Raw genomic sequence first — 14890 nt, forward strand, 5'->3', positions numbered from 1 at the left:
GAAGCCGTGGTTCAATTTAAATGTGAATCAGATCAAAGAGGAGTGTGAAATAGCACAAAGGGTGTTGCATGTTCCTATTAGATCAAAAGGTGACCATCTCACAAACCACACGTTGAATGTGAGACACCAACCTCAGGAAATACTGGTCTGATATCCATGTCGCCTGCTGTGTACAACACATGCCATCTGTTCTTGAAAAGAGTTAACTTAGAAAACAAAAAAAAAAAAAGAGCTACAAAGCAGAGATCATACAGTCAGAGCGAGTGGAAAAAATGTTTTTTTTTTTTTTTTTTTTTTTTTTGTCTGGCAAACCAAAATCAGAGAGAGGATGGGGTTACTGCCTATAAATACACCTAGTACATAAATACTAGGAAGGGAGACTGCTTAAGCTGAAAGGTGAAGTTGGAAGGAAGATAAAGAGGAACATGAATATGTCTAGGCTGGAGGTGGCAGCTGCTGCCTGGTTCCTCTATAGCACTGGAACAGACCACCAAAGAGTTTGTGAAAGGGCTGCTGTGTGGCCACAGGGACAGGGCTTTGGACCCCAGAGGTCCCCAACTCCTGACCACCGATGGCAGATCTGTGCCAAGGGCAGATAGTTAAGGATAAAACTTAGCCAAAAATAAGTTTGGCTTAAATGTGAGTGTTTCTGCTGGTCACAAAGATCATTTCAGTGTAAGGCAAGGCTTTCAGAGCATCTGAACATCCTTCAGCTCATGGATATGTTAAGGATCCTGTTTTTTGGGGAACAGCAATAGTGGCAGTGGCTGTGTTGGCCAAATGAAGGTTCACTGTCAGAGAGCACCAATCCTAGCATGTATCAAGACCTAGGATGATCAGATATTGGGAACATGTCCCCTGTCAGGGTTTTTATTTTACAGAAACCCTGTGTTGCTGGCTTAGCTGCTCACTGCTTGGTCAGATAGAGACATCACGCTGCACATGACAGACCACATGTGCTCAAGGACGAAGAGCCCCAGTATGAACAAGAAATGCTCAAATGTGAAATGCCCAATATGAACAAGAAATGCGCAGATGCTCACAGGGATGCTTGGGATCGTTGCCTGAGAAATGGGTTCAATTCTGTTGACTTCAACATGAGTGGTTGAAAGACTTTTCTGTGAGCAGCTGTAATTGAGAGGTCAGTTCCCATGGAAGCTGCCCTGTTACGCAGAGAGTTTTTTCCCTGAGATAAAAGGATGCTTCTTGCTTCTCCAGCCTTTTGAACAGGGATTTGTAATCTAAAAGCTGGCAGATCTCTTTGTGCTATCTGTCTTATATGGTTATGTGGTGAGAGTGTCTGAGTATCCCATCTTTGCTAATGTATTTATCTTCAGGAAACCCCTTATCTTTAATACCTACTTCATTAATAATTGTCACAATCTCCATTTTGTGGGTGGAGGATTGTGGCACAAAGACTAAACCCTATCCAAGTATCCATGCTATATGGGGAGAAAGCCAAATGTCTGCAGAGAGTGATTTGAAGGGCCAAAGTGGGACGTTGTGGAGCATCACAAAAGGAAAGACTCAGGCATGGTGACAGGTTGAACAGTGCAAGGGGAGTCTCTGGTTAAAATTAAGCCATGGGTTAATGCCTTAAATTGACAGATCACTGTCACTTCCAGATGTAGCCAAGTCACCTTTAGGGAAATCTAAGTTGGGGACACAGGAAAGAAGATACATGAAGATGCAGTCCTAAGCTTGGCTGGTTGTTTGGTGGGGATTGCTGTCCTCCACTGCCCTGTTTACCTCTCTGCCCTGCAACATGACATGCAGGCACACTCCTTTGGGTAGGACATGAGGCAGAAGTCCTATCCATTTCCAGACCTTTAAAATTTTGCAGGTATTTTCCACGTTGGGCATTTCAGAATGTTAAAGGCAACATCTTGGTTTAAATATGATGGAGGGAACTACAGCCTACTTCCAGATCACGTATGCGTTGTTCTACTGCTACTGCACTGACTATCTGCTGTGATCCACTGTAGAGAAAGCTTCACTTCAAGATACTATTGAAATGTTTTCCCCGCACAGGTAGGATGCCACATAGTGTTGTGAAAAAGACCCTGCAATCCCTTAGCTGTTCTGCAAATGTTACATTTTATTAGTAAATAAATGGAACAGAAATACCAGTGAAAGCCAGCTCAGTAGCTTGTTGCTTTTACAGTGAAATTTGAGTGGTGTTTCCCAATACCGGAATATCAATCCACTGCTTAGTCTATATTCAGCACTCAGTTCCTGCCAAACATCATGGGGGAAATTAAAAGCATTTTTATTTCCTTATCTTTAGAGCTTAGCCCCAAAAACCTGGTCTGAGACGATTTTTTTTTTTTTCTTTGTCAGTTGCATAACAGAAAAATCGTTTAACAGATCTAAATCTTTTGATTTAAAATAAAGCCCCTGTGGGTTTGCTACACACCAGGTTTCAGTTTGATCCATTCTAAAGCAGTAGAAATACAAAACTCAAAATAGGCATAAGAGCAAGAAAAGCAGAGGAAAACACAGTTTACTTAGTGTGCAAATATATCTATGGGATTGCTCTTTCAACAGAGAAACTATAACAAATAGGCACATATAAAACAGCTGGCAAGCTGCAGTAAGTCAGAGACCACCCATTTATAACCCTCCTATTGAACAGCAGGTGATCCTGAACCAATGGCTGGAGCTTGAGTAGCCAGAGAAAATTAACTCTTGTTCTGCAGAGAATGAACATTAGGCATCCTGGTGTAGAGTTGCCAGCAACGACTTGTTTCTGAATTTGCAGAGTACCTCAATCTTAGTTCAGAAAGATGAATAGTTTCAGGGTGTCAGTGTGTTTGCCATACCGTATTTCCCCTCTTTATATCAGTGAAATTCTCCATTAAAATAAAAATAAAATTGCAGTACTGTCTGTGCTAGCAGAGCACACTGTGAGCTGCAGAATTTAGATCAAGTCTGCAATAGGATTTAGGGCTTTGCTTATAATTATTTGTGAACTTTTTATTCCCTTTTGTGGATTTATAGAAACAGATCTGGAAAGATCTTCCATGTAGAAGAGGCTGAGGACAGTACAGGAAGTTTTTATGTTGTTGTTGTTTGTTTGTTTGTTTGTTTGTTTTTTCCCCTCCTTATATTGCATGGAAATTTTAATACTAAACTCTTTCTGTACTAATGACAACAATGTCCAGAGGAAGAGCTAGAAAAAATAACATAAAAAGATGCATTTGGAGACTGTCACTTCATCTGGTAAAACATAGAGAATTTGATTTCATAGAACAACTTTAATTTAGTGGGGAGTAATTCTGCCTTGCAAAAGTTTCTCTGCAGTAGCATTGTCCCTCTTCCAGCCTATCTGAAGTGGAAAGGAGGGAGGGGATGGACAGGCACACAAGGAACCACTGTATTTGGGAGTTAGGATCTGGCTGAAGTACTTACACGAACAATCTCTTTGGATCAGATAACGATTGTTAAAACACTTCCATTGGAACTGCAGGGAATTCATAACACCTGTGATAATCCCAGTGTTCACAGTCATTGCTGGTAATGACGTCTCTCCCAGCAAAGCTCCTAGCTACAAGATGCTTACTTGATTGCCATGCTTACTAACAACATGTTACTGTGATTTTCAAAAGTGTGACATCATCTGCTTTTGTTGAGGTAATTTCTGTATTATGGTAGCCTTTGCAAGCAGTAGGGAAAATGGGACTTTGCTGTACCAAGTTCTGTATGATGCTGTATGCGACAATCATGCTCCAAAGATTTCAGTCTTTAAATTAGGACAGGCAGAGGAATGGGGAGCAGCAAAAGGAAAACAGTCATGATGGAGTTAGAATGATAGAATCACAGAGCAATCTAGGTTGGAAAAGAACTTCAAGATCATCAAGTCTACCCATCAGCCTGACCCACCCAGTCCCATCACTAAACCACATCCCTTGGTGTCATGTCCGCATGTCTCTTAAATACCTCCAGGGAAGGCTCCAGCACTTCCCTGGGCAGCCTGTTCCAATGCTTGACCGCCCCTTGACCACCCTATCTGTGAAGAAATTCTCACATGGCTAGTGCACAAATCAGCTCCTGTGCAGCTAAAGGGTTTTCTTTTGCAACAAGACTGCAAAGAAAGAAGGACAAGGAGAGGTGTGCAAACAGCTTGGAGACTCAAGCTGTTGATCAGTGAAAGCCGATCTTTCACTGGCAAAAAGTTCTGAGACTCCACTGAAAGCTGAGGAGTACTGGAGATCTGGAAAGGCTGAGGATCTAGCATCCTACCCTCAGGCATGCAGGAACTCACGCGTCCCCTGGAGTTAACTGGGAAGCCAGTGTTGTGCTCAGCTTGCAGCTAGGCAGTCTTTGAGGATATGCAGCCAAAACACAGATGCCGGTACTACCAGACTTAAATAACACGCAAATAAGCAAACCAGAGCTTCTGTGGAGCATCTCAGCAGCACTGAGGCCAGTTTGGGACAGCAGGAGGAGATCCCTTTACCACCTGCCTTGCTGCTGGCCCTTGCAGCTTCCTTGCTGATGATGGCTGCTTGCACTGCTGGGGGAGGAAAGTGTTCATAGTCTTCTGAGACCATCAGTCTGCCTCACACAGTCTGCCTGCTTGCTTGCAGGAACAAAGTTCAAGGGGTCCCCCTTGCCATCTCAGATAAGCTGTATGTGTTTTTGCCATATCTCCATGACTGATACACTTCTGTGCAGCAAACTCAAAGGCAGTAGAACACACTGCTGCACAGGACATAACTCATTGTCTCCTGCCTAGGTCTGAATTTTGGGAAAAGTCTTTGAAAGACCCGGCCAAGAGATTTGTCCCATGCCCCCTGCGGACTTTTGGGTCATTGTAAGCATTAATGGTGTAGAAATCACATTAGATGCCACTTTGCTTTTGAGTTTCAGTGTCAGAAAGGATTTGTTTCTCCTTGGATCGTCTGTAAGCAAAAGTACATTGCAGGATGAACAGTTTGCGATGCAGAAGTGTGAGGGTTATGGGATGAAACAGCGTGAGAGTTCTGGGACTAAGTAGGACAAGGGTTCTGGGATGAAGCAGCACTAAAAGAATTAGAGGCCACCTGTTAAAACTACGAGGACATGACTCAAAGGAGCGCAGGAGTAAAACAAGACTTAGAAAAAAAAAAAAAAAAAAAAAGGAAAAACAGGTAAAGCACCGTGAGGAGGAGGCTCGGCCCTCCCTGCCCTGAGGTGCTGCCCGAGGCGGCGCCCCCTGTCGGCCATGTCGGGATGGCTGCGGGCAGCTCCCGCCCTGCCCTCCCCGCCCCGGCCGCTGCCTCCCCTCAGCGGGGCTCGGCGGACCGGCTCCTCCTGCGCTCCTCCCCCGTTTCTCCTCCTCTTCGTCGTCGTCCTCCTCCTCCTCGTCGCCCGGCCGACCTGCGGCTGCGGGGCGGCATGAGGAGAGCCGGGGGCGGCTGTCGGGGCCGCAGCTGAGGCGCGGCGGCGGGAGGGGGGCCGCCGCCATGTCGCTGCTGTGCGTGCGAGGTGAGTGGGGGCGGTGGCGGTGGCGGAGCCGGGGCTGCCGGTGGGTGCCACCCGCAGGTGGTGGCCACCCCGCACACCCCTCGGGGTGTCCTGCCTCAAACGGGGGGAGAGGAGTGTGGCGAAGCCGTGGGGATCCCCAAAGGGATCCGCGAAGGGACGGGCAAGTCCCCCAGCACCTGCCTCCGAAGTTGGTTTTCGCTCCGGTACGGTGCTCGCGCTGGGAGCACAGCCGGGAGGTTTCAGGTCTGCGTGGGGCTTTCCGTGTTTTGTTTTTAATTGACGCTTCCCATCCCTCCCGGCATCCCGGTTGCCTCTCAGCTGAGCCCCCGTCGGGTCGCGAAGCCGTGAAGGCGGCGCTGAGCCTCGCACCTTCAGGTGGCCGAGCCCCCCCATACCCCAAAGGTCTGGCCGAGGCCGAGGACAGCTTTTGGGGCGAGGAGAGGCCCCGAGGAAGGCGAGGAAGCAGCAGGTGCGATGCCGAGGAGCCAGGGGCCAAAACCTGGGAGCGGGGAGGAGCCGTGTTTGAGTTTCGTAGCTCGTTTGTACACGAGTCGAAGCGCTGCCGCTGAATGAAGCTGTGCTGCTGGCAGAGAGCAGGCTGCTGTCAGTAGCCTTAACGTTGTTATCCTCAGTGTCTGTGCTTCTAACCTGCAGCATTATTTATTTCAGGTACATCACTAATCATCTCCTGCTATCGAGCCTCGTCCCCTTGCTGAACAGGTTACTGAAAAGTAGTGCTTTCCCATGCAGGATGGCTTACAGTGCTAGTCGCTTGCTCTTTATCTCCAGTTCTCAATTTCTTGCTTTCTTGTGCCAAAAAAAAATAATAAAAAATTAAATCCCTGAAGGGTACCATCTGCCAGGACTCGTGCTTCTGGGACGTGTCTCCTGTCAGTGTTTTGCGCTGAATGCTGGTCGCAGGGTGTCCTCACAGCCGTGCCCTTCGGCTTAGAAGTATTGTTTTAATGTTCTCAGCTCCTTTGCCAGATATGATAAAAAACTGACACTAGTGTGCTGCTGCCAGTTCAGCTTTTCTTTTGCTTGTATCCCTTGGTCTGATAACAGCTCTTCACCCAGCTGTTCATCACCTTTTTGAATGAAAATCGATGTTTTGATGATAGTGTTAATGAAAAGATGCCATCTGAGTAATACAGGAGTATATTGAGTGTGCAGTGTTTTGGGGAGGGCACTGTTCTTGTATGAGAGGGCTTCTTAATTAAGTTTCAACCCTTTTATTAAAAAAAAATAATATCTGTTTTAGGAGGTAGGAGAGTTGTGTAAGTGTGGAGCTTATCGTAAAAATGTTCTCTGTTATCTCTAAAGCACACTGAGCATCTCTGGTGGACTTAGAAATTTGGAAAGTTTTACCAAAATATCTTATCTGCAGCTGATTCTTACTAGCTCAGGGATGCTTAAATGTTACTTTTTTTCCCAATTCTTCTTAGTGGTTGATCTTCAAAATGCTCTCAGGCTGTCCTATGAAAAAAAATCTGCTTTTGATGCCACATGGAACTTGGCCACTTGTGTTAAAGGTGTATTTATAACCCATCTACTAAAAGTAGTGAAAGACCATGAACTGGATATTGCAGTTACTGAGACAGTCTTGCTTTGCAAGGTTGTTCCTTCAAGATCCATAGAGCCTTTGGGACAAAAGCATTTCGGTGGTCCAAAATGACACACTTTTGTGTTTGGTTTATTTTTGTCTGGGTGCAAAGATACAAAGAAGAAAAATGAAGTGTTTGGTGACTGTGTGGTGGAGAACTGCTGTGAAAATGAGATTCTATATCCACCTGCTGTGCTAAGATGGCAGATAATACTGGCAGTGATTTAGATGATACAGAGCACCTTTATTATAAGAATGAAGAATACAGTCAATTTACTAAATGTGTTTTTTAAAATGTTTATGACTGAAAGAATAAGCTCATGAGAACTCACAATTATGAACCATTAAACGTAAAATGGTGTTACACTGGTGTAGAGCAGTCTGAAAAACAAAATAGGTACCAGAAGGTGAGGTAAAACAATTACTTTTGGTGCAAGCAGGAGTAAGTTGTGTTGACTTATGTATTTATTTATAACAAGCTGCTTTTTTCATTAAAAATGATACACATCTAAGTTTGCACTGTAACTTCGGGTTGTATGCTGTAGACCTGAGATTAAAAAAAGAAAGACAACCAAAAACCTGTGAAAGAAAAGTAGGTGATTAGGACACTGTTAATCGCCTCTGAATTGCAGTTTAACAGATAAAAGCGAAACATGGAAAAAAATCTAAGTGGCAGTGTAACATGAGGCCCAGCAGCCAGAAAGTGTTGTAATTCACAGATTTTTTCCCTACTTGAATTATGTGTATTAATGATCTTTTAATGAATGGATAATCTAAAACAGTGCACACAAAACAGATCTGAGCACTGCCTTTGTTCCCAATAGAGCAGCTGACATTTGTGACTTGATCTCTTTTTTTTTTTTTTTTTTTTAAGAGGTACATTTCTTTTTTTTTTTTTTTCTTCTCAGAGATCAAATCAGGTATTTTTTTTCAGTAGCTTTGTGCCCTGTCTGTTGTAGATGTGCCTGGCAGGAAATCTAAACTCTGCAGAAGTCTGAGTCTGGGCTCACCTGCAAGTGTTTGGAGGATGTGGGAAGTGGCTGTAGGAGCAATCTAAGGGACTCTTGGGGAGAAGGAATCTTGAAAGATGCAGAGGGTGTAAGTGAAGCAGAAAACAAATGCTAAATTTTACACAACTGAGGCCTTTAGAGAAGACTTCTTCATATTTTGATTCTACCGCTTAAGTGCAAAAGAGATTGCAATACTCCAGTTCAGAGCAGCTGTGTCTGGATTATGTCTCATAATCTTCTCTTGGCACAGTTCGCTTTATTAGTTTGCATTTAGGGTTGTGTTTGTGAAAACAGCATGCATTAAATAAAAGTAGTCCCAGGGAAGCAGTCCAGTTTTTCATATCAGTCTTACGTTGTTAACTTTTTTTCCTTTTGGAAGTCTTGATTTTTACCTTGGATCTTAACTTCATTAAATTTTGTCTGATCTTTCCTGTCTACCAGCTTACAGGCAGAAGTAGCTGCTGTCTCAGCACAGTTTGCAAGGGTCATACCAACTGAGGATGGATCATCTGGTCACCAGTGTATTGTCATCAGTTCCTTTGCTCTATTTGCATCGTTGTCCAAAGACGTACTTCAGACCCTTTCACTTGCTCACTTTTATTACATTTTACTTTGCCACCAGCTCTTGGTATCTCAGGATAATGTCATAGCTTATTACCAAACCCAGTGATGGCTCTCTTCTAGTCTTCCTTCCTTCTTTATAACAGCTTTATGCAGTGTCTTCAGTTCCTTTGTCTCCCTAGCTTCTGGATCTACCTTCTCCATCTGATAATAGTAATAAAAATCGTGTTGCTTTGTCTCATACATCACCTGTCCTATCCACTGTATCAGTATCTGAAATGCTTTACTTTGCTGTTCCAGGGATATTGGCAGTGGGGGTCTTGTGTCATCCCTGCACGTGGTGTGTGGCTTAGTCCCGTGAGGGCGCAGTGCTTTTGTCTTGATGTCTGCTCTGCAGTATCAGTCTGAGACTTAGCTGCCTGAGGTATGTGGGACATAGAGTTAGGAGATCTGTTCTGGTCTTGCTCTCTGAAATTTTAAGTTTTTGACTGCTGTGGGAAATTCATAGCACCTAGAGGCTAGGGACTTTCTTTTCATTGCATGCTGCTTATGTTGCTGGTGCTTTGAAGAGCTGCAAAGCTTGCTTATCTGGTGACTTTTTTTGGTTTGTCAGAATAGCTGGAGTGGAGCTCAGGGAACCTAACAGAGCTTTCTTGTGTGGCCAGCTAAACTGGGGTTCCAGTACCTGCCCACCTGATTAAACTCCGACATCCAAGAGAAAAAAAGCAAGTGGGGAAAATGGAAATTAGTGTTACTGACACTAGAAATAAAAGCATGTCCACCTTGTTGAATATATAGAAAAATCCATAACTAGAAGGCCAGTAATCAAGCACAAGGGCTTTTTTTTTTGTGTTTATTTTTTTTTCCTCAATAAAATAGCCTCAACTCACCTCTGTGTTCTTTGTGAGGCTGAATGCAGTGCCTCCAGCTCTTGCTTCTCAATGGTGAAGGACTCTCTCTTGTAAATAGTACTCTTAGCAATAGGGTGATTGTACTGCTGTGTTGCGACTGCTTTCTGAAATGGTTGCAGAATTGAAAAAAAAACAAGGCAATGACAAAACCCTACCTGCTTCTGTGTAGATTAAAATGGAAAAGAACAAAATTAGATCCAGAAGACAGTAGCAGAACTGCAGGTATTAATACAAATACATTGCTTCATGAAGAAGTGGCTATATATTATTACAGATTCATTTTCTCTATCTGCAATTAATCAGGGAACTACCAGCATGTGTAGTTTTGGAACAAAATGTGTTACAATTTTGGATAGTAATGCTAAGATAAAGTGTCTTAGCTCTTAAAGGAGCCTCATTGCATTGAGACTTAAATTTAGGGTTTGGAAGGGTGACATGGAATTGGTGGCTTAATCATAGAGGGAACTTTAAAGCTTTCAAGCTTCTGTTGTTAAGTAGCAGGAATGGTTAAAAGATACAGACTGTATTTGGCTTGTGATGCACAGATGTTCATTCACTTTTCTCTTTCAAATCCTCCTTCAGCTTTGGGCACTAGTACTGCAGCGTTTCAGCAAGTAATGTGGACTCCTTGTTCTAAGAGTTTGGTCTCTAAGAACCGCTGGAAAATCCTCTCTGGTTTTCAGTGGGGAAAGGGAAATGTACAGAGGTGCTTCCTGAATTTGGGCAGCATCTGCTTTTTTTATTTTTATTTTTTATTTTTTTCTCAGTTGGTGTCCTCTCAGCTGACTCCTTCAGTTTGGGATCTGCTAGGTCAAATGTGTTAAAGTTGTTTTTAACATAATATTTTAATATGCAATGTACTGATGGATTTAATCCAAGCTCTGTAAATTCCTTATTATGAACTGTAACAGTTTGAGAGCTAGTTACAATTTACATAGTGTCATATAAAGTCCAAGCAATATAACTGCCTTTTTTTTTTTTTTTTTAAATCCTGGACTTTCCCTTAAATATTTGGCTTGGAGGCTTGTGAAATGCATATGTCTGGTGGCAAATGATCCTTTTATTACTTTGTTTTGAAACTTTCCTCCCTTGTTTTTTCCCCTATACCTCATTAACAATCTTTACACAATATTTTGGAAACTACTTCAGTCACTCAGTGAAAGCTGTTCTCACTGCTCTTCCTAGAGACCTGAAACCAGAGTCCTATGTCTAACAACACCTCTCTTTTCATACAGGGATTTCATTGTGTGGTCTTGCAAACAGATCGGGAGCTGCTGTGAGGATGTGTTTGGACTTCTCTCAGTCTCTCTTTGGTAGACTAAAACCTGCTAGTACCTGGCATTTTCTTTGTATTAAAGTGTGTGGAAGCAACTTGCTCTCACTGCTTTAGCAGTAACAATTTTTTCAGAACTTTACCCTGTAAATATTGATTGCTGTATTAGTTTTTACACATTAGTTTTTACGTTTGCCTGGTGTGCTCAGTGATCTGTAGGTACCTGTCCTCCCGTGAGCATGCTTACTGTCACCTGGAGTGTGGCACTCTGGTCTCCTTAGGGACTCTTCCAATCTTTCAGCATGCATTTAAAACAAATGTCACAGGGCTCCAGGCTTCTTCAGATGTCTAGACTTTCTGATTTTTATTATTTGCATCTTGGATTTTGTCTTCACTTACTGGTGGACTGCAAAGTACGTGCTCACACAGGTGCCTTGCCTCTCCCCAAGCACAGAGCAGATGTTTATTGTGTGCTTGTCATTTCTTTGCCATTGGCAAATAAATCAGTGACTGAGTTAGGATGGCAATATACTTTTTAGTGTTTCTTTTTATCTCTAAGAAGATTAAGATTTTTTTTTGTATTTATCTCATCTCCCCTTACATGTAGGGCCAATTAACCTGTATTGATAATTGTTTATTTCTTGTATGTTGTGCAGTGGCTTGTATCTCTTCGCTGCTTTTGGAGTGGGGTGGACTACAATTGTACTTGCTCAAGGAGTAGTGGCTTTTGGTTCCCTAGAAAGCTCTTTTTAAATGTTTTCTGCATCTAATATTACAGTTCCTGTTCAATTTTATTTTTCTCAGTGAAATAACTAATAACTATCCCCAGCTTTGTGAATTTCTGAAATGTCTCTTTTGTATTGCTAGGTATTTGATTTGATCACAACTACTGTAGGCAATTTTGAAGTCACTGTTCTGCAGAAGTAAATTGTAATAGGGATCCAAAGTACTTTTCCTGCTTAGTGCTTTTAGTTGGAATGCTATCTACAAGTTTTAAAAGAACTATGGAATTGCCAGTAGGCATAAGAGCTCTCAAGTATTTCTCAACTTGACCAGCTTTATTTGACTAATACTGTCTTCTGTGAGTTCACATTTCAGTTAAATACTACCATACCAAGCACCTTGCTTGTGACACGTTTTGCTGAGTATCTGTGTTCTAGTTGAGATAGAAAGAAAGCTTCAATTTTAATCCAGATTAAAAAAAAAAAAAAAGAAGTTTAAACACCTCCAAACAATGATTTGTTGTTCAATGAAAAGATAAAGTGGAGTTTACTCAGGGTGTCACAAAAAGCTCAGGTGCCCCCCTCCTTCAACAGGCTTTCAATACAGACTCCTTAAGTTATTTTGCCAATTTTTAGCTTTGAGCTTCAACTGAATTATCACACTTTTACATAAGACAGTGAGTACCTGTTGATATTAGTGGTCTTTCCCTTCTTATACAGTGTAGAGTGGAAGAAACTTGCAATGGAAATGGGGTCAGGTTGGAGGAAGAGAAGTCCTCAGCTGAAGAATTCTTTTGGCTGGTGTTGGTTGAACTCCGTAAGCACCACGTTACTACATGAACTCATACCCTGCTGTTACGGAAAGTGGTGAGGAAACAGAGGATGTCGCTGGCAGGTTTGCTGTGTCTCTCACAAGTAGGTGAGGGTATCTTAAAAATGAAAGTAAATGCTAGCAGCTGATGGCTGTGACTCAGCTCAAGTTCTCTCTAGCATGCTGCTCTTGAGTGTTCGTAGGTTCATCCTTTTGTCAGGTGAGTTGGAGGAAGCTTTGGAAAGAACTGTAAGGGAGTTGGGTACCTGCATTCAGTGGGGAAGCCTATGTTATAGAAACATTTGGCTTATTGAAATTCTATACTGAGGGTGTTTAAGCACCAGGTCCAACCTTTCCGTAGAGACAGGATTTAGTGGATGACTGTAGTAGTAGGGTGATGGTTGGACCAGATGATCTTGGAGGTCTTTTCCAATCTTTATGATTTTATGATTCTATATTAAACTGAGATGTTGTCAGGTAGATACTACTCCCGTCCCCTTTGTTTTCAGGGTATACTTTCAATGTTCAGACTTAAAATTTGTAGAGGTTTTATAATTTCTGGGCATGGTTCCATGGGTTAAAAGCTGTGTGAAGCATTAAAAAAACACCCCTGGTTTTGTTCCCTTTTTGCCTGCCTGTAATCTAGGAAAAGGGTCATTTAGAAACAGAAACCAAGGCATGATCTTCAAACAACTTTGTGCAGGCTTCAGGCCCCTCATCTTCTTCCTTGCACCCAAACATCACTTATGAACGGAAAGTGAATTGAACTAGAAGGGAATGTCTGATGAGGGATAAGAGAAGGTGTCTTCCTCGAGATAATCTCTAGCCTAAAACTGTTGCTGAGTTTTAAAAGAAGTTTGGCTTTCAGCCCTGGCTGTGTCCCTTTAAGGAATACTGGTTTTAACCTTATTACTTAAAGCTCCTGTGACTTAACCCTCTTAATTCTTTACAGCCAAATGCTCTTCTAAGGAAACTCCCGCATTTCCACCATGGAGGTGTAATTTATCGATACAAAATAATTGCAGAATTGCACTTCTGAGCATCAGCTCACTTCATGCTTATTTTCTCAGCCAAGGTCAGTGTAATAATATTCAGCTTAAGGTGTATAATTAAAAAATAAATAAATTAATTAAAAGGAGGAGTTTTACAGTAAAGGCTATATTGGGTCACTCTTGTCCAGATGAAGTCTGCCAACATATAGCCAACCTGGTGCCATCGTTCTTGGCCTCTGCTGAGGAAGGGAGTTTGGGTCTGGAGTTAAACCCATTAAACCCTTCATTCCTTTAAAGCTTTGTGCCAGTACAATGGTAACGTTTCACTGTACGCTTTTTTTTTATATCTTTTTATGCCACTGGGTACCTGATTGAGGCCAGACAGCATTGTAAACTTCAGCGATGGAGAGCTGCATGCTTTATTCTGCTCTGCACTGAATGTTGGCATCTTGAGTATTCCAAGAAGGTTTCTTTAAGGCAATTTTTTTCAGCAAATGCTTGACCAAATTATTCAAAGACTGCTATGCAAACTCATCCCTTTCAGTTTTTTTTTTTTTTTAATTGCTGAAAAGTATTTTTTAAAAGGTATTTCAGAACAGTTCTGTATGGTCAGGTAGTGATGGAAAGGCTATATCGGAAGAAACTGTGGGACAAATTTTATTTAAGCCGTAATATAAACTGAAATTTTCTGCTTGGCCAACTTCCAGTTTCCAAGGAATTAAAATAAAATGTAAATGAATTTGGAGTTATTTAAGTGTCTAGAAGGAAATCCTTCATGAACACCTGCTTTTCCTGAGGGATTTCTCAAACCCCAGAACTTGTTTTCAGGAAATACCCAGGGCTTTCTGACTTCCAGTGCCTGTGCTGATCCCCATTTAGTCATCACTTGGTCTTCTGCTGCAACAGCCACAGTCCTTTGGAACTGGAGCCCCTGTGGGGTTTTACGACTGCAGGTGCACTGGGGATCTGCAAGCTGTTATCTTGGAAACCTTTAATAACTGTTTTTTTCCATCATGCCAGCAGTACTGCGCACTAATTGAGATGATGCCAAGGTAGCTTATCAGCTTTGGGTGAGGAGGGAATTTGACTACTGCATTAACAGCTACGTACGTTTTAGAAAATTGTGTATCATTCCGATTCTGTCCAGCCTCCCAATCTTTTGAGCTCTTCTTCATCATGCTTTTTTTTTATAAGCAAGTGGGTGCCATTCTTAAGGAGGTTGCTTGGCCTCTTTGAAAGGTGCATTTCACGTGACTTTTCTTAAGAGCATGAGGCCCATAAGTTACTAAAAAGCTGAAGCTGCCTTCATTTTCAGAGGTAGGAGTTCAAACACCACCAAAATTATGATGATGTTTTATAGACTAATAAGTTCTTGTTATTTATGAAATAAATTCTTTCTATTTTTTTTTTTAGCTCGCACATGCCCCAGACTCGAAATCCTGATTTGAGCTGAAACTTACGTATGGAAACTTGGACGTGGCATGTAACATGAATAGTAGTTGGTGGGGAGGGGAAGTGGATGTGAGACAGTAATTATG

General features: G+C 42.3%; 1 protein-coding gene across 7 annotated transcripts in view; it reads left to right on the top strand.

Moving 5' to 3' along the window:
• The first annotated feature begins 5360 nt into the window (after positions 1 to 5360).
• Positions 5361 to 14890, top strand: part of UNC13B (unc-13 homolog B) — a 212908-nt gene continuing 203378 nt past the window's right edge. For all 7 annotated transcript variants that reach the window (XM_032205600.1, XM_032205604.1, XM_032205601.1 and 4 more), the window contains exon 1: positions 5361 to 5469. In XM_032205600.1, the coding sequence (XP_032061491.1) occupies positions 5448 to 5469 (22 nt within the window). In that variant the 5' untranslated portion in view covers positions 5361 to 5447. The remainder of the gene's footprint in view (positions 5470 to 14890) is intronic.

Source organism: Aythya fuligula, chromosome Z, assembly GCF_009819795.1.
Source record: "Aythya fuligula isolate bAytFul2 chromosome Z, bAytFul2.pri, whole genome shotgun sequence".
In the NCBI taxonomy this organism is placed as follows: Eukaryota; Metazoa; Chordata; class Aves; order Anseriformes; family Anatidae; genus Aythya; species Aythya fuligula.